The sequence below is a fragment of the Venturia canescens genome, chromosome 6 (genome assembly GCF_019457755.1).
Source record: "Venturia canescens isolate UGA chromosome 6, ASM1945775v1, whole genome shotgun sequence".
Taxonomy (NCBI): Eukaryota; Metazoa; Arthropoda; class Insecta; order Hymenoptera; family Ichneumonidae; genus Venturia; species Venturia canescens.
In genome coordinates, this window is record NC_057426.1 from 8,039,058 (window position 1) to 8,059,285 (window position 20,228).

The 20,228-nt window shown below is 41.8% G+C and overlaps 1 protein-coding gene across 1 annotated transcript in view; it reads left to right on the top strand.

Annotated features, from left to right (window-relative positions):
• The first annotated feature begins 1,994 nt into the window (after positions 1–1,994).
• Positions 1,995–20,228, top strand: part of LOC122412350 (uncharacterized) — a 131,490-nt gene continuing 113,256 nt past the window's right edge. Inside the window, exons 1-2 of the mRNA XM_043421821.1 lie at positions 1,995–2,113; positions 13,457–14,257. Of these exons, the coding sequence (XP_043277756.1) occupies positions 2,028–2,113; positions 13,457–14,257 (887 nt within the window). The 5' untranslated portion in view covers positions 1,995–2,027. The remainder of the gene's footprint in view (positions 2,114–13,456; positions 14,258–20,228) is intronic.

The window sequence follows — 20,228 nt, forward strand, 5'->3', positions numbered from 1 at the left end:
AGATCATGATCATTAAAAAACCATTTACAAAAAGGTTTTTACTAAAAATGTGTATTTGACATTGCTGTAAGTCAATCTCGAATCGATCTTCGCCTAATGAATATCATTTTGAAAATTATAATTATTATAATAGCATTGATAGACACCCGAGTGCACATAAGCATGGTGCGTAATCTGCTGATTTTCTAATGAGTGCAGCGATCTCAAAAAATGTTCGATTTCATCTCTTTGGTGGCTTGCTTTGGATGAGAGAAAATGCAGATGCGGACGTCCCTAGTTGTAGATTGTAGGCTTAGAAATTTATACTACTAATCATTTCTATCGATGATTCGGTATAAATTCATGTAGCGATCACTTTGGATGAATTTTTTCGTCTTGATCGGCCTTCGATATTCTCGAGAGCACGTCAAAGAGGAGAAGGAGGAGGACGTCAACGTCAAAGTCACGAGGTTAAAGACGCGGGCAGTCGTTAAATATCGAAATAACTGTGCGCAAGAGCACCGGCCTGGACCAGCTGTTCGAGTCCAGCCTCTCAATGTTGACACAACGCGAACAAAGTCGTTGACAAACTCGCATCTCGTTCTTGGCATGCGTCTTCCATTTCTCTCGGGTGCAGTTTGCACTTTTTATGATTTCTCGGATCCATTAAAAGTCAGGATAGATGAATTCGAAAGAATTCTTCGTTCCGCGGTGTGTGGGTCCAGCGCGCGTCGAAAGTGTAAGATTCTTCACTCACTCATACTGGAGAGTGGAAGCAGCGACGGAAAGAGAGAAAGAGAGAAAAAGAAGGAAAAGATATCAGGCTCGCAGGCAACTTCTTTCGGAAGTCTCGACCATGCGTCTATTTTCGGTCGCCTTTTTCGTCGTTTCACTGGCCTGTTGGCTCAAATTCCTTGTATATATGTGTTTTGCTGGTATTTGCTCCTAAGACGAGTGCGTCAAAAACTTGCGGGAGATCTACAACGATGAGTAACAGCCTGTAAAAACATACCACGGGACGATTAACGCGACAGTTTGCCCCTTGTGCAGTTGGAGGTCCACTGCTTTCTCTCTCTCTCTCTCTTTCTCCCTCGGACTTGAATTTTCGTCGTTTTCGTTTTATCCCAATCTCTCCAGCTTCACCTCGCATGCTCTTCGCGTTATTTTTTACTCGTGCTCTACTTTCCATCGTTCCTGTCACCCTAACGCATGTTTGTCAACCGTTTTGCTATCGTCTGCCAAACAAAGTCTTCGCGAGAGAGCTATACGTTAGTAGTGACACGCAGTTATCGTCACCATACTTCTTCTGGATGCCTCGTGCCGGCTCTCAGCCAGTATTATTAATAGCGAAACGTCGACGAATATTCTCTCTCCCTCTGACTATCTTTCCCACTTTTTCTTTCTAGCTCTTTCTTCCTTTCTTCTCTCACAGATGTAGAGACAGGCTTCATTTATATTTATATATGTACGTATACATTACTCAATCCGTTTATTCTTCGTCGCTCTCTCTCTCTCTCTCTCGAAACGACGATGAGAGCCATCGACGGATATCGAGGCGCATACGGCGCCAAGAGGACGCGTGCTTTCTGCCCTCCAGACAGAGTACACTGCTTTTACTCATACACGCACTATCTGTATTGGCCAACCGAGTATGCCTAATCTCGTCTCCGAAGCAACCTGCCACGAAATTTTTTCAAGCATCGCCACTCGAGTGTCTAAACTTCTTAAAAATATATCTCATGATTGAACATACGTTTTCGCTTTTGGACTGAGTTCTACGTGCTATTCTGATCGGTTTTCAAGCAATCGACAAAATCAAGCTTTTGACAATTTTATGAGCGTCGATGTATCACGAATCAGACGTTCCGCTAAAGTTTTGCACGCTGGTGATTTTTCCAGGAATCCAAATAAATTCTCAATCATACCGTTTTTTTTCATGCCAAATACTTCGCTATTCGTAAAATTTTGACAGAACTGAAAGAACTTTTTTCACTTTTGTTTCATTTCTAATTACAGATTCGAAAAAGCTTCTTTGATTCAAAGTGACAATGAGTAAAGATAAAAAGGGAGAAATTGGCTCGGTTCTGGAATCGCCGAGGACAATAACGAAGAGAATTGAAGGGCAGTTCATTCGGTAAGTCCTTAAATATGGAGCCAATAAAACTCGATAGTAACACAGATTAATGGAAAGTCGATTTTTCCTAAGCCCCCAACTTTACCTAGTTTATGATTTAAAAATTTTTTTTACATCTTCTATAATACCGATTCTTCTTTTCGATGGCAATACTCAAGAGATTAAGGTATAATTAAAAAGTGTCCGAATTGTCGTAAAATAAGTGCAATCTCGGAGATTTTTTCATCGAACTTGGATTGCTCCATCCCTCTGAAACATTGCAAGAAACAAAATATCAATGTCTGCCGTGTCACTGCTCAATCGAATGGAAAATCATAGAAAAACGGTCTTCCGAAAAAACTAGATGAAACGAATGCAGAGTTATTCGTGAATTGATATTACAGATCGCAATACGCTACATTTTCCAAGTACGAAAATCATTTATCTCGGAAAAAATATTCGTTTTCGTTGGGTTAATTAATCGTTTTTCAACGTAAATAAATGTTAGTTTCTAAAGATCGTATAATTTTTCCTCGACTCATGGTATTCACGAGCGCACCTGTTTGCCGAACGTAACTAAGAGCCCTCATATTTTATAAGCGAAAATAGCGATTGCTAGAGATAGAAAGTGAAAGATCCGGATGAGCTTAGAGCCTCGGGCGGATATGGCCGAGCGCGTTCGAGCTAAAAGGGGTAAAAGACTTGACGTGGATGGCCGGAAGGTCTTGTGTCCATTGACCATCGTACTCATCGGAACCCGGGAACCCCGCAGGGTCTTATCCGTTGATTACCGAGACTGAGCGAGCTCGCGGGGCACCACGGGATTTTAATTAGCGTCGTTTGCTCTTCACAAACATCGCCGGACCTATGTGTTCGGAGGATCCTCTGCAGTTTTCGACAACTAACGGCGGCATCCGAGCTTTTCGCAAATATACATAACTGTACTGCTGCAACATTATCCATGAGAGTTGTTTTTCTTTGCCTCTCACCCCCAATGATTACGATATAAAAATCAAGACTCGCTCGTTCTATCCAAACCTCATTTCCAATCCCAGCTCGTCCGTCAAAAATCATTTTATTCATAATCGCCCATTGAAACTTTGATTTCACGTATACGGAGAGAATTAAATGATGGTAATATTTAGCGTGAAATTCACTGTAAAATTTACCGGATATATTTGACTGCAAGGACAAGTTAACGAAAAATATTTGTTCCAGTAACGCGCTGTAAAATTTTCAATATTTTCCGAAATTTTCAGTTTTATAATGGTAAACATTGCAGATTGTGAAATTTACGGTACGTGTATACTAAAATTTACGAAACGTTCAGTGAATTTTACGGTGCATCACGGTAAAATTCACCGAGACAAAATTTACTAAATACGATTAAAGTTCCTACTGCAAACAACGAATATTATGTTTTTTATACTCGTCACCGCACCGCACTATCGTTACTGGACGGTAATTTTTCAAATTTAATTTTCTCCCTGTACTGTCCTTGACCTCGATATGCTGTTTTTATAATATTCATTATTCTGAATCAATTTCATGGAGAAATCTTCAAAAGTAACGACATTTCGAAACGTTATATTAACGAGCATATCCGAAGCTGCGTTCAATTTGTTCCTAAAATTTCTCGTTCCAATGGAGTCATTATCCCCCCCACGTATAAATATCGAAAAATAGCCATCGTGACAATGAGATTTTTCGAAATTTTCAAAAATAGCACAGAATTAGCTGCCCGTTATAACTTTTTTAGAAGAGCCTTTGACATTGTCACTTCCGGGTTATTTCTGACGTCAAGGTATAAAAATAAATCCTTTGAAGAAGTTTCCTCGTTATATTGTATAATGTCTCGCGTGCCTCGCCAAGAGATGGATATTGGTGTGACACGTCGTCTGTAAGCGCGAAGAGACGGGGGACAAAAAGTGTCCATCGACGGTGTATCTGGTATGCGGTAATATACAGCCGTGTCACTCATTAACGTCGTCAAGCTCGCGTGACAAATGAGACATGTTGTCGCGCACAGTGTTTGTCGAAATTGCTGTTCATCTGCTCTTTCTGTTGGTTTCGCTACTGATGATGCTATGAAGGGGCACGCGAAACATTCCTCATCATCGCTCTCACTCTCCGCTTCTCTCTCTTTCTCTCTTATTTCTTTTCTCCTCTCCAAAGTGACCCACGTCACAAAACCCCTTTGAAATATTACACGTACTCGCGTACGTCGACACTTCCGTTTCCCCGTGGCTGTGTGACTCGTGCGCGTATATATACAGTAAAATATACACTTGGTCGCGAGAGGAGAAGTCGAAGACAGTTTCCAGCTCGACATCGACTGACCTCTTGCTCGTAAAGTGAAAAATCGCATGCGCACGCACACTCTTGAGTGTAGAAATATCCTGTCGCAGCAAATTCAAGGCATGGGAGTCAGGAATCTGTGTCTAATAAATGGTCATAAAATGCTCAAGAATTCGTAGATCAAATGAATAGATATTTGAGCACTTGAAGTATTCTTGAATAGAGATGAACTCGCCTTTGACTATGACTGGAATCTGTAGCCACTTGCTTTGAAGTGGGGGAAAAAAAACTGTAAATTGTTCAGACAAAATTGTGTGAAGACGGAACAGGAATACGTAGGAGATGAAGAAATATTGAAACTTTTATAGCTCTTTTCTGTGCTCGCTTCACCTTTCGTCAAAATCCCTTTATTTGTTTGATAACAGGAAATACGTCTACGTCATGCTCGCCGGAACGGTTTTGTACGTGAATTGAACCTGAGTGCTGAAAACGATTTTATTTTTTCAAATTCAATGGGAACATCAGAATTATGGAACAGAAAAATATCTCAATTTCTTTAACACAGTACAAGTTTTTTCAAACTGAAACATTTAATGTGAGCGCTTCGAGTAGCGTGTACCGAACGAAAGGCTTTACTCCCACTTTTGATGAACTAATTTGCGCAGCGTATTGAAAAGAATTTCAGAGTAATTTAGCCTGACATGAAAAGAAAACGAGACGTTTCCAGGGTAAATCATAGAATTGTGAGTAACGGAGAACAACTCGGAGACCTTTTTTGTTTCTCCTTTTAGTTTGTCTTTCTGTAGCTCTCTTCTGGTAATAATCATTAATCATTTGCTACTTAACACGAAATTCCCCTGGCGCCTACTTTACACCGAGGAGCGAGAAGGAAGAGAGAAAGAGTGAGGCAGAGGTAGTGGGAACGATACTAAAATCGCCTCGTCATTGGAGCTTTTCCTTTGCCAACGAGAGGGTTGTTTTTCTCTCCGATATTTTCCTGTTCTTTCAGGAGGGTGTCACAAAACGAAATGTTCATTCAGAACAGAAACGATTAAATCCAGAATAAAAAATCTTTCCAATGCGCTCGTGAATTAGTCCAGGAAAAAATCAGAATGAAGTGGTGCGAAGACTGAAATAACTCAAATGCATTAGCGACTCAGATGAAAGTGAGAACGTGACAAGAAATAGATAGAAATAAAAAAATAACGAGAGAAGCGGAGAGCGCAAAAGGTATGTGTGAAAAAATGGATGACGAAGAACACGAGGAAAAGCAAAACAACGAAAATAGTTAAACGCCACCCAAGCGGTTGATGTAACGTGAGCAAAATCGTTTTACGCACATGTTAATCGTAACTGAGCAAAATCTCGAGCATTTTCTTTTCAAGCTTCCATACCCATGAACTGCATCCACATTCTATAATTAGACCGTGCATTGTGTTACTCGCAAGAGGATTATTGCGCTCGTAAACCACTCATAAAGTTTTTTGGAACACCGTCAACTAGTGTTAGGACACGGCAAGATCGTAGAATCTTTTCTTTTTAGTTACCGAAGAGATTCTTGTTCTCTCTGTCTCTTCGCGAGACGTTGTGACCGAACACACCGGCATCTAATCTCTTTGTCAGCGATTATCCATTTCATTTTGATTCACGTTTGAATTGTTGTTCGATTGTTAAACGACAGAAAAAAAAAGTCATTGAAAAACTCTTCAATTGAAAATGGATCTCAAGAAAAGATTGGAAGAATAAAACCAACTAAATAATGGTGCTATTCAAGAGGCATTACCCTACAATTACGTAGGGACACATGCACAAATGCATGTCTGCATGCACATACACAAGAGTTTCGATTAATCAGGAGTTATAAACATTCCTGATAAAAAGTCGTCAAAGCTGAGAAAAATAAAGGATCTGCACGAAGAATTGAAATGATAAGAAGAAATGAAAAATGAAAAAAAAAAAAACTGAAATTATTGCGATCACTCTTCCTGCAGCACAAGTGAATTTTCTAGTTGTCAATACCATTTTATTCAAACTTTCTCAATGTGTTGTGATACCCCTCTAAAAAAATAGTATTCAAAAGACGATTTTAAGTCGCGAGATGTTTAAACCACATTCATAGACGGTTGGTCGGGATTGGTTTATTTTCCCATAATTTCCCACACTGCAGGTATTTCACATGTACGAATTTGACTTTTACGGGATTGACACGATCGTTCGAAGTCGATCTAATTTGCCGTTGAACGTTACAGAAGAGTTCGTAACGTTGCGGGCGCCTTTTGAGGTCGTCTGTAGAATTTAGAATGTCGCAATATCGATTTCATTCCAGGTTTAACCGTTATGCCATTGCGGAGCTATACACAGGATGAGTTGTGTATTAAAAAGAGCAAAAGAGCAGAAGAAAGGGAGAGAATGAGCGAAGAATCTGAAGCGACGTTCTTGGGAGGCTGCGCAACTATGTATCATCTGTTATATACTCGTGCGGGTCAAATCGAGACCACTGATAGATATTCCGAGCCATGAATACTTCATTACCAAGAGAGAAAGAGAGAGAGAGAGAGGTCGATCGAGAGATGCACGTACAGGGGGCTACAAGATGAAGAGACTTATAAAAAAAAGGCTGCTATGACGGTGGAGCGTCGTGATACTCTCTTGAGTGTTCGCCTCGCATGTTTCATACACGTTACATTCACTCGCGCACACACTCGAAGCAGCTTCGAAACACCCGAGCGATACGGGTTACAGCTGCGACTAACGATGCATCGATGACTCCTCGGAACTTGCTCTCGCGCGGATCGTTTCTTTGCCTAACTACGTAGAGTACTTTTCTCTCCCTCGCTCTTTCTGCTTCTTCTTCTTCGTCTTTCCTTTTCTACAGCTCTCTTCGGCAGCTCTCATTTCCGAGCGCAAGAGCAAACACCCAAGCAATCTTTCGCCACATACCGTTTTCCTAGCAAGCTCGTAACATTCGATACTGACATTCCTCAGGGGCCCGCTACGACATTGCGTATGGTGTAAAACATGGCAGAGTATGCACAACACCGATGCGAAGCAAATCATTATTATCAGTTAAATTAATTAAACATTATCGCAAGGAAGATCGGTATCGGCACTTGCCCGGTCAAACCGGCTGCTGACTCATACGAGAAATTCCAATGATTTTATCGATTTATGTATATTTATATATATTGAGCATGAAAGTATTCTTCGAAGATTTCCCGTGCGTCTGGTCGAGTTGCAGCTATTCGCAGCGCCCCCCGATACAGCAAAAGTGCGCATCGAAGGCGTGACTCGTTCGTGATGCGCGCGAGATGCTACTGAGCCGGTTTACTTCTGTAAAAATTCGTACCGGTACGAGGCCACTGCAGTTCCTCTCTTATTTACTCCGCTAAGAAAACCCATTACCAACGATCTACCGCTCAATACAACGACAGAAAAGTTCTATTCTGAATTACAATTCAGAACATAAAAAAAGTTTGACCATTAGTCGAGAGACAAATTCTTCCCTTTATTTGTTGTGATGCTTTTTTTAAGATTCTTTTTTTTCATAGATTCCGTCATGATTCATGAGGTAGTTTGAATCTAGAAATTCCACAGAATAAAAAAAATCGTGCGAATTTACTCCCACTCTGCTGCTGTCTAATGGAAGACACATTTCATTGAAAATGATCTTCGAACTAATCGACATCGAACTCTGTGACAACCTCGAATCCCAATGATCTTCCCCAGTAACGATTCAATGTCGAATTACTCGGGAAAGGAAATCTCGAAAAAATAGTAGAAAATCATCGGTGAGTTGCCAAGGCTAGTTAAGAATTTCGTCGATTAATGACAAACCTCCTCTCTTTTATTTCTTACTCGTTTCTATCGAATCGCATTCATGGAAGACTTGCTCGACGATAGTTTCATTCGTCGAGGGCCCTCGTTAACGAGCTTGGAGTCCCTTCGGTTCATTTTCCACCACGTACATATATTCCGCAGCTATACATTAAGAGAAAAGAAAGATTTAAGGAAACGAATAGCGTGATGGGTGTACGTCTGTGGGTACAATACGTGTGTTCGCGGGTAATAAAGTCGCTTGGACCGGAGGCGAAGTGGGTTTTGTCCCGTGCCAATAATGGCCGCACTTCATCAACGGGAGCTTCTTGCTCCCCTCCCCCTTCCTGTGGGACACTCTCGTTTCGTGTACAATGCTTACGCTTTATATATAATATATATAGAGGCTGCTTGGACGTCACGAGTTCCTTCCGTCTTTTTCCTACTCGCAACGAACGTGGCGAGCGGCTCTCTTCTCATCCCGCAGGAGACCATCTGTTTCGTCATTACGACGAGGCAGTAAACCACCTAGTTCCATCATCTATCTTTCTTCATCATGCTCCACAGCCATCGCTCTTTCCTCTTGTAGCTTCTTCCTCCGAGGGCTCTCGCTGGTTCGTCCTGCGATGCGCACTCTTTCGCTGCTTCTTCCACGCCGCTTTTTTCTTTCGTTCTAGCCTCTTCTTTCTCGTGACGGTAGGGAACCGGTAGAAAACTCTGAACGACGCTCCAAAGCCCTCGCTGTCGTCTCCCTGGGGTGATACATCGTGTTTCCTTATTTGTCGGACGTGCGGCGGGAAAATCGTCCGAGAAAATCGAGTGATTTGTCCGGGCTGTGAGGTGTTAACGACTGCGGACAGACGAATGACTCTGCGGCGCTACATTCATTCCGATACTTCCTTCCTCGTCCTCTCAACTTTTCTCCTTTCATAAACATTACTTCGAGTTCCTTCAGTTCCGGGATACGTAGAGAAAAGAAACATGGTGATCCTGCCGTTAGTTTACACGGCGGAGCACACACCCCCACGCTTCACTGGCCACGCGAAGCAACTCCCGGGGATTCCAAACTTAAACGTGGGACCAGAAATCATTGGAAAATTTATCGAGGAGGAAAATTCAGGCCAAGGGAAGATCTATGCTGATCGAATATACGCATGCACGGCGTCAAAATTATTAATGACCAACTCCCATTTCCTATTACATTTATTAATCGCGTTTTGACCTCAGCGACTACCCAGTCTTAGGGTCAAATTGGCGAAGCAATAACATTAATCTAGGGACCCCGAAGCTCTTCGCGGTAGCGGACCACCGACCCGCTACCTTTGCCGGACCTTCCTCCAGAGTAATCTCTAGCGGTTAACGTCCCTAGACGCTTTTGGACACTACAACATGGTGCATAAGGACACTGCACGGGGTGTCTCGAGAGTTACGACGAAGCTCTACTGAATGGCAGTAGATCACGATCCAGGGTAACACGAACGTTTTGCTGCTTTTATTTTCCATTCTGATACGCGAACAAATCGCTTCTGTCGTAATGGAAAAAAATGGAAAGAACTCTTATGCTTAACATCGGGCGATTTCTATGAAAACGAAACGCAAAATTTTTGGCGCGATAGAAAAATTTTTATTCTCTTGTCATAAAGTATTTCATTTTGTTTAATAATTGTAGAAAAATCGAGGTTGCCTCTACTTTTATCGCGTTTTCACGATTTCATGAAAAAAATTGGTGGACAACGAAAGCAGAGTCCGAAGATTCTGGACCCCTTGTATACCAGTGAATACAGAAGACACTCGAGAGCGAACGGGCGGGGAGTTCGGTTGCTGTCGCGGCACTCGGGGAAGCTCTCCCTTGCCTCGACTGTCTCGGCAGAAACGAGACATTGCCGAGGTCCGTCCTTTAGACAGAATGTGGTGGACGCTCGAAAACGCATTGTTCGACCTTGGCTCGCTCTCTTCCCATCGCGGAAGGTCTTCTGCGGGGATCTCTTCTCCTCCCGTCTCGTGGTCACTGTAATTTTAATAAGCCATATTACGCCGTTTCTCTCCTGCATACGTTAACGGTTACGAAACTTCCCAGTGCTGCCCTAGCGTGTCCGTTAAATCTGATGAAGGCAAAGCAATCCAAGCCAAGTACAGGATTCAACTATCAATTAGCAGTCGCAAGATCGTCGGTTACGACATCATAAGATGTTACGAGGGCTGACAGAAAGCAGAAAATCGCTGTGCCGAATTCGCGTCGATAAATATCCTCTCACTAATTTCAATGCTAATCCCACATTGAGTAATTATTTTCTCTTCCACTCAAGATCAACTAATATGAAGAAATAATTTCACGTAACCGAAAGGAAGCTTGATAGAAACTGAAACTTGGCATCGCATCGACTGTTTCGTAAGATTATTTTTTATTCATTCGTTTGACTCGGGCCCCTCGAGTGTCAATCAACAGGTAAAAAATCATGTTGCAGTAAGGAACGAGAAAGGGGTGATCGGCGTACACGCGAATCTTCATACGTTAGTCAAATGTATAAAATTTTATGTAGGTATTTATGTATACTCGCTGAAAATACACCGGCAATCACAGTGAGCCAAGTCCTATGCTCTTAGTCCACTCTGTTTCTCATCGCCCGATATAAATATGCGTGCGTATAGTGGTATTGTGTCTTGAACTAAGAGTTGAACAAGCCTCACTCCAATACAGTTTAATTGCTCTGCCCCTTGGGTACATTTGTTACGTTATTTAATTGGAAAATTGGGGAGTGTCTTGAACAAATGCGATAGGCCACTCGAGCTTTTAATGAATCCCTCTTCTTCTCCTTCTTCTCTTTCTCTCTCTCGGTGTTTCTCGTTCCACTCGTTCACGGTGAGTCCAAAACGCGTCACGGAGACGAGAAGGCGTCATGCTCGCCACTCTGCCTCAACTCCACCGGTTCGCGGGGATTAAGAGGGGCAATCTGCGGCTACGTTTTTTTTCGACGCAAACGAGCTGCCGCGCTCTCACGCACCATCGATCGTCATAATTTCGAGGGTACGTCGAGGATTAGCGTTGAGAGGGAAAAAAACCAACCCGCCGCAACAACGGCCACACCCCTCACCCCACTATTTTTTATAGCGCTAATCCTCCCGAATTATTCAACTGCGATTGCCCACATTAAAACTTAAAAAAATCTCGTTGTCTCGCCACTGAGTGAAAAAAGTCCTGTCACTGATCCAGTTACGGTGGGACTTTTTACCAATAAATCTTCAGAAAATTCAATGCGAGGGCGTAGATTTCGATGAGTAATGTCAACAGATGCGATGAGACGCGTACTGTTTTTCTTTTAAACAATTTAACAAAACGCTTCGATTCCTCAGAGAAGCTTTGTTGAGCTTCCAAAAAAAATGAAAATAAAGTTTTCCTTAAAGCTACGTTGTCTTAAACCCTTTAAGAAAATACGACAAATAACGAAGAAATTAAGCCTACGATCCCAATAATATTCAGCTTCGTCACGTTCTCCAGCGGTGCTTAAAAAAGACGAAAACTGCAGTTTGTTTTCACTTCTCTTATCTATGCACGCTCAAACACATGCCGTCGAAAAAATGTTCAAAAACCACCGTATATATTTACTGTCAAGAATAATAAACTACGGTCGTTCATACAATTTTTTTCCATACCGAAGACAGCTTCGAACGCGCGTGTGTTTCTGTTTTTTTATTTATTTTTTTAAAGAATGCACAAGCTCTAATAAATCCACTCACTGACATTGGTACCCCGCTACTTCAACCACTGCTGGTGCTGTTCTCGTTAATTAGCCAAGTCAAAGTTCGTTGAGGGGAAAAAAAAGGTCGAAAAGTCGGTCTAGGTAGTACCGCGTTGAGAGAGGCAACGCTGCAACCATGTAGAAACAAGAACTATGTATATGTTCTTGAGTAAGCTCCAGACGCATCGAGCCATTCTTTCCGTATTCGCCAAAAAACATTGCTATGTGCCGTTCCTTTTGCATCTACCCTTGTCCAAGCCTCTCCTCTCTCTCTCTCTCTCTCTCGCTCGGCTTCTATTCTGCATGCTTTTTCTCCGTATTTGGAAAAGTCTCTCAACATCGAGACAGAACGGCGTTGAGTTCACGAAAGCATGAGAAAAGCTTTTCCAGGTCCTCTCTCCGCCTTCGCTCGCTCGCTCTTTCTCCGCTTCTCGCGAGTCTCGACGAGTCACGTTTCATATCCTAACGCTCGCTCTCGAAAGGAGCAGCACCAACGTACAACGAAAATCCAAAATGAGAGAGGAAGATGCAGCGAGAGGTTTAAAGTTATTCCAAGTTTCGAGTGCGCACAGAGCAGTTGATTTATCGGACTCATTACTACCACGGACCTGAGCTTGGATGGGGGTAGCTAAAGAACCTTCTCTCTAGCAAAACATCCAACGAACCACCATCACCAATCCTCCTGTACACCCTCTGCCTCGTCGACGCGCTCACCCTCCGCCCCCGACCCCCTCGCCCAATCCAACCACCCCCGTCTGCCCTTCTTTCCTCGGTATGTTTTACAAGACGGCATTAATTGCTCGAATTAAATATGCACCTCTCCTTTCTACTTTCGCCCCTAATTTATTTCAGTTCTCACCGCGCCGGGAGACTTCGAGTCCTTAGCACTATATTCTTGTTGCAAATACAGTCTTGAGACGGAGCAAGATCGACACGAATTCGCAGTCGTATTGTTACGGGTACATTCTAAGAAAATGATGGAACTAAAAACAGGAATATTCCGCGTCGATTATTGAATCTTCTGTTTTTTAATCGTATCGTAATAAGGTTACATTTTTATGCTATTTTTCTGAGTTTTGATTTGATTCGTGTTCAAATATTTTCTGTTGAAACTTGCAGAATGTAAAAAATATTTTTTTCGCACTAGATTTCTCGCAGGATTTTGAATTGTCGAGCGTTTGAATTGCGCGCGTTTTTGTATTTGTGTATATGTGAAGATAAAAAATTATTCACATTTTTAATATCAGTTATTCAATAAAAATATCTGATATCATTAAATTGATTTAATCAAAAAGATCTAGAGATCTTGGACCCTCGTCCACTCATTCACCCCTGCGTTTCGTGCATCCGATCAGCGTCTAATTCCCCTAGCGATTTCATCATCTCCGTTTATCCTATAATTACATGTTTTGAACATATTAATTAGGGGAACGTAAAAATTTTTACGCCTGTACTTTTTGATTTATTAGCGACATAAAATTAGCATGATTGTTCTTTCGTTCGTTTTACTTTTCAGTGGTGTTCTCGACGAAGAACGTAAAGCCCAGAAAGCTCTTTCATTGCTCAAAGCTCGTCACCGTAAAATTGCTTTGTTGGAGGAAAAAATCGTAAAATTGAAAAATGATGGAGAAGATGGCTCGCGTGGTATTTTTCGGAAAGCATCCATGGACAAGGCGAATCTTGAAAACAGTTCAAACAAAGAAACTGCTTATCTTAGTTTCTCGGCATCGAGGACAAGCGATCCTCAGAAATTCAACGATGAAGAGAAATTTGAAAAAAATGGTCATTTCGTCAGAGAAATCACTAAACTTTTTGGAGAAAAAGAGAATCTTCTGAAGGAGTCGATCATGTCGTTCAAGTCGATCAAAAGTTCAGACACGATGTCAAGGCCGAATTCAACATTGGCATCGGCGTGTATCTCGAATTCCGAGCTCGAGGCTGCTGTTTCGCGAAACGTCAGTTCAGACTCCAACGTTAGTTTGCATTTGACTAGCGACGAATCTGGCCACGACGATAGTTCGGTCAATCTGGTGGTGACTGCTGCATTAGCATTTTCAAAGTTCGACAATATTCAGTCCGAGCCTAACGAGCATGTCGAAGTTTCTCACAAGGAACGAGCAGTCAACGACGACGAGGATAAGAAGCACTCGTCGGAAAAGTCGTCGAAGAAAAATCTTATTTCCACGAGGTTTCCGACTAGCCTGCCCGGTATAAAGACGCGACTCTCGAAGAGACATCGGAAACGATTGGGAAGAAAAATCGAAAGAACTTTGGAACACGACTTGGTCAACAGAAATCTCGAGAAAGTTCAGACCGGGTGAGTTTAAATACTTCAACTACGTCTTCGTAGAATTTTAAACTGACACTAAAGGCGATTTCGTTTTCATAAAATGGAATGAAACAGGATCGGCAACAATTATTGTCGAATTTAACATTTGATTGTTGTTATTATTTCAACAATTTCATTTACCGTTCGTTTTTCCAACCTCAGGTTGGAAAAACTAATTTTTAAGCACGTGGATTTAAGTAAAAGTTAGTTTCCTTGCTCCACCACGATATTTAAACGATATTTTTAAATCGAATATCGTCGTCGATATAAGTTTTCGCAGCAGCTGAACAACGTAAGTCCAATTTTCACATTGCATTTTTCTCTGAATGATTTGTCGTTTCATTGGCTCGACATCTGTTCGGAAAACCTTGCAATAGCATCGTACGAATAACAATTTCTACAAGCCAAATGATTGATGAAACCGCACAAGAAGATGGAGGAGTCGTCGGTCATTACGATGAGCTTTGAGTATTATAGGCACGTTTCCTGTGCGTTAAGTTGATCGCAGCGATGCAAACACAAATCAAATGAAAGCTGCTAACACGAGGTAGTCTAAAAAGCAAGAAATATGAAAAGGGGGGATAAAAATGCGAAGTATAAAAAGAATAACGACGAAAGAAAAACTTGTGCATGCATATTTACACGGTTCACATTGTAGAGTTCGTCGAAAAGTTACGGCCACCTTAAGCGTCTCGGTTCATCTCGCATGAATGGCAGAAAATGATTACCGGAGTGAGCATCCAGCCAGTGAGTATAGTGACTCCCCGGTTCTCGACCACTGCACTTCTGATGGCTCTGAAAGCGAGCGAAGAGTGCAACAAGCCGGGGTCGTCGCTAGTGCACGTACGAGCGATTTTTACATTTTTTTCATTCTTTTCTCCTTTTATTACTATTTTCCTGAAAATGACTAAGGGACGCTGGTAAAGCACGCATCATCAATAAGATACTGAGAAAATAGGCTTCTCCGCGTATGAAGACGAACTGCATGAGCACATGGATACATAGATAAACATAATACACGCGACTATGGACGTGAAAATGCATGTAATTAGCTGGAAATTGATGTCCGAAGAGCCGCGAACCGAGAGAATCTCCGGCGCATTTTTAATCGGCTGTCGTATGATAATTACCCCACTGCCAGTTAACGGCAACCCACGCTTGATAAATCACCTTTGTACCCCCTCCCCGACCAGCGCTACAGCCCTTCTTCTCATTCTTCTTAACCCCCCACCTTTGCTTTCGCACTCCTCTTTTTATCCGATTGATCGGACGCAAACGCTTCTCAGGTATTCATTTACTTCGTATTAATCAATGATCGGATATTGATTACGATCGTTCGAGGTGCGAGAGTTTCCGATTAAAGGATGTCGGCGTCGTTTTGTAACTGAGATTAAGAACCCGTCTTCGTACGACATCAGATATACGATTATTAATTCGAAGAAGCATCGTTACTCGTGCCGTGATATTGAAAGATCGCTCGATGATTATTATTTTTTTTTCTCCATCAATACTTTGTGGCAATTGCATTCCGAGAATTGAGTGGAGAAAAAATGTATTTTTACAGATGGTCAATCGGTGGACAGTCCTAGAGAAAAAAAAATTATTTTTTAACCTTTAGTTCTATAAATCTTTGTTATCGGTTTGCTTCCACAAATTTTCGTCCCATTTTTTTCGATGCAGTTTCTTTGAATTTCCAGTGTTTTGTCAACCGTTTTAAATTTCCACCGAGAACTTTGAAAAATCAATTAAGCTTTCAAGCAACGACCTGAAATGAAATGCTTGTTCATTTCCCTACATACGCTTAATGCGTTCAATAAATAATGTTGAAATGGGCGACTCACTCGGGTAAGCCTGAATGTGACGTGATCTGACAGGGAAATGGGAAATCCGAAATCTGCTTTCATGCTGTAATATTCGAATATTTCAGAAAGCTTTGTTTCATACCATACACGTCGCCGCGAGCAGAGGCTCATTGGCTTTCACGTACAAAACCATAGGAAGTATCGATACTGATGAAAGCAATTAAATGTCGAACAACCGTGGGCAGACTCATCGACTCGGTCATAGTACACGCATCGTGCCAGAGAAAACAAGTTACAGGAGAGTGGGGATGAGAGTGAACGACACGAAGAAGGATAATGTGTTCGATCTGTAATTCTAAACGTATCCGGATCGCCACATTGTTATCGTAACTCGTATTATTCGAACTGACTTGTTACGAGCGTAATCATCAGTGACATAAATTATCTATCGGAATTTCACTGACATTGAGAGAATAAATTATGCCGTTAAATATCAGAAGACGACCGTTTGCAAATCATCATCATTGGCATCTCATTGGACACCGATTTAGTCTCACCGAGTTAATTAGCTGCGACGTCGACTTGTGTTCGTAGGTATGTGAACAGAATTTTATTGATTTTTCTGAAATCAAAGGCAAAGATCTGACGAAGAATGTGTCCGGAAGATCCGGAAAAGTTTTAGATATTTCCGAATTCCCAGTGTTTAATTGCCTCGTCGATTTTCATGTTCGAATGCGCACGAGGTCATCGATCGTATGTTGATGAGAATTCGTAATAGTGTCACTGATCAGGACTCATACTGATGGTGGAATTTTTCAATTTCTGAATCGCAGTTAGGACGTTTTATTCCTTCCAAAATATGCGATTATTTTATTGCCAAAAGTACTCCTGAATTTTGATGAATTGACAGAAATAATTGATGGAGTACTCTCGAATATATAAATCTAGTGCACTTTCGAATATATTATTACGAAAAATCTCATTCCATTCTCGAAACCAAGCGTTGACGAGTATCCTCAACAACCAGGAATCCCAGTTCTCTATCCCTGCCGAATGAATGAATATTCAATATGTTGCACCGACTCGGGGGCTTCGTATTTATTGATGAATTTATCTCGCTCCATTGGCTGCGACATTCGACAAGAGTTCGCATGACACGCGAGCTTGACATCGAGAAAATATACGTATGGTTTATGAAACTCCCGTGCCTCGGGTAAGTTGCGAGTGACAATCCTAACGGATCTTCTCTCGCCGCGAGAAGTGTCCTCTGCCAAGTTGGACGAAATCTAACGACAGGTCCGGCATTCCTTCGGTATGTTCAAGAAGAATGAGAGTGCAACGAGAAGTGCTTCTTCGGTGTATCACCTTGATTGCTCTACGGCGCTCAACAGTCAGTCGCCTTGAGAAATCTCTCCAAACGTCCGATATTGCGTCTATCTAACAACGAAGACCAGAAGACTTCGACGGTACAGTCCACATCAATCGAATTCCGAGATCAGAAAAGATATTTGTGTTTAAACTTCTTGTAAGATCGATTGAAAAAGTACGTTGCTTGGACCTCTCGACAGTTCGTTGCCCCTGATAAAAAATTGACTTGGTTTTTCGAGAATGATGAACAAAGTTCCGGTTTGTTCAGTCTTTCGTAGAACCGACTCCAATTTTCAGGAAATATCAGATCCGAGAATATATTTTGAAAGAAGCGAATGAAATTTTGTACCGGAGAGTTTTGTTGGCACTAAAGGAAAAATCGAGGAAAAACCTCATTTGTTTTCAGGCCCGGAATTTTGAAGGAAAAGATTTTCATGCTTTTGTTGGATTCAGAAGTTTTCTGTCAAGTCCAAACCTCCTTCGAATCAAAGCCATTTCTAGTAGCACCGATGGAATGATTTTTTGAATAGTGAAACCATTTTTTCATCGATCTCGATTGACCCGACTGTACCGGATAATGTTTTTTCGAATCGACAACTCCCCTTGGCGAGCACAGTAGAAAGAGGATATGTGACGGCACAACCGTGAAGAAGAGAGACCAATTAAGACGGTGAGCCCGCGAGGTGTAACAGCTCTTAACGTCAGAGAGAAGCATCGACGCGCTGACGCTCTTTCCTTCAACGCAAAGTAGTATCGCGTGCATATACCTATATGTACATAAAGTAGAGCTTGATCGAGAGAAATAAATTTCACTGTGAGTACGTGGCGCAACTAATGTGCTAGAAAATGCAAGACACTTTGGAGATGTCGAAGGACGGTCTTCCAGGATCGAATCTAATTAGAACAATGATCAACTCTCGCCTGTCCCGACGCTTCGATTGTCCGTTCTAAAAAATTCTTAATCCATTCTGACATCCACTTTATTTATACCGTTAAAAAGTGATGGTACGATATGTGCTAACGTCCTTCGGTAGCTTCCAACTTTCGTTAATCATGTATCGCATCACGAGGAACAGTTATTAAAAAGTTATTAAAATTGAAAGTACCGTGATTTTTTTAAAAGATTAGTATTTTTCTCATTTTCATTTTGAATATTTTAAAAAAGATTATACGAATAAGTAAAATGACGTAAATCCTAAGAAATTCCCTAAAAATTCGTTTACGAAAAATCATGATACTTAGCAATGAAAGCCTGAAAACCGATGGTACAAATTTTAGTTGAAAGTTATAAACAAGAATTTAAGAAAAATAATGAGACCCCAGGAAAAAAACAGCTAGAAAAGCAGAGCACTGCGAGCTGTCAAAGCTTATTTCGAAGGCAGCAACGGATTTTCGAAGAAAATCCATTGAGGCAGTGTGATAGGGCACCGCGTTGAATTCTGATCAAGAGATTAGAGGCTTTTCGTTATCTCATCGACGTAACATCGTTGGTTTCGGCCGGCTTTTGGCCAAGAAAAAAAGGAAAATCTCCGAGGTTTTATCGAGCCTGTAAGTTCCTTAACTCGAACGGTCGAAATAAGACCCACATACCGATATACTCAGGCTCGTTCTCCAGGCAAATTTGCATACTCGTCGTAGTCGGAAGATGCGAAACTGTACACCGACACACTGCCTCAACGGGGAGGACGTCACAGTGGATAAGGTAAAGAAAGAACGATGGAGAGGAGGAAGAAGACGAAGAAAAGTAAGCATCAGAAGTTGCAGAAGAAAGAGGAGAAGGAGGAGGGAAGCTACTAGCAGTAGTAGTGTAGTAGTATCGCAGTAGTAACGGCTGTGTGGCGAGTCTGCAGTGATTCACCATGCGCCCCGATCGATCTCCTTAATTCCTGATCGCGAGTTAACGAGACATCGCCGCTGGCTGGACAAGTAAATTACGCCTGAGACTGTATTGCTCTCTTTCTCTCTCTCTCCATTTTCATTCTATCGCATATACTGCGCAAAATGTCAAATAAAAAGGCTCGAGTGCGATATCAGCGCGGGTTAACTCGCTCAACTTACGTCCTTCCCACTGACAACACGCTCGGTACATCTAACGTGTGTTGCACCAACTCCGCTGTTTCTTTCGCTTCTCCGTAGGTTTCTGCATGCAGATATCTGCAACAAGGCCTGTTATTCTATATATAAATGTATATATATTAAGGTATTAAGGTCCTTGAGGCGTGTATGCTCCGTCTGCGCAGCTGTGGCCTAACGGCATACCGTTATAAAAGAATAAAATAGAAAAAGAGAAAGAAGATCGTAAGTTGGAGACTCCGCGTGCTTCAGGCCATTTTACCCGCTCCATGCGCCCCTCCTATTAATACCACGAAGAATAACAACGTCGCGTGCATACGTCAATAACATACATATTCACGTATGTACGTGAACATCAAGTTTTCAAGGACGTTTCACGTGCACCATCGAGAGTTTGTTCAAGGTGTCAAGACCTCGAGATCTCGGGCATAAGAAGGCAAAAACTGGCACGACTTCGTGTCCATGGAAGTCCACTATTAGATAATGTTAAAGCCAAATGTACAGATAAGTTCGTAACGTGAAAAATATTTAGTTCGACTGTTTTATTTGCGTCAATAATAATCAGCGTTGTCAACCAATTTTGGGCTCTTCCGCAGCTGACCAATTCTGTCCGAGATCAGTAGACACCACACTGGTGCAAATTTGCACCCACGAAAATTCCAAGTGTCTAGAACTTCAAAATTCCTTTCGTCAATGTGGCCATTTTTCTATAAGAA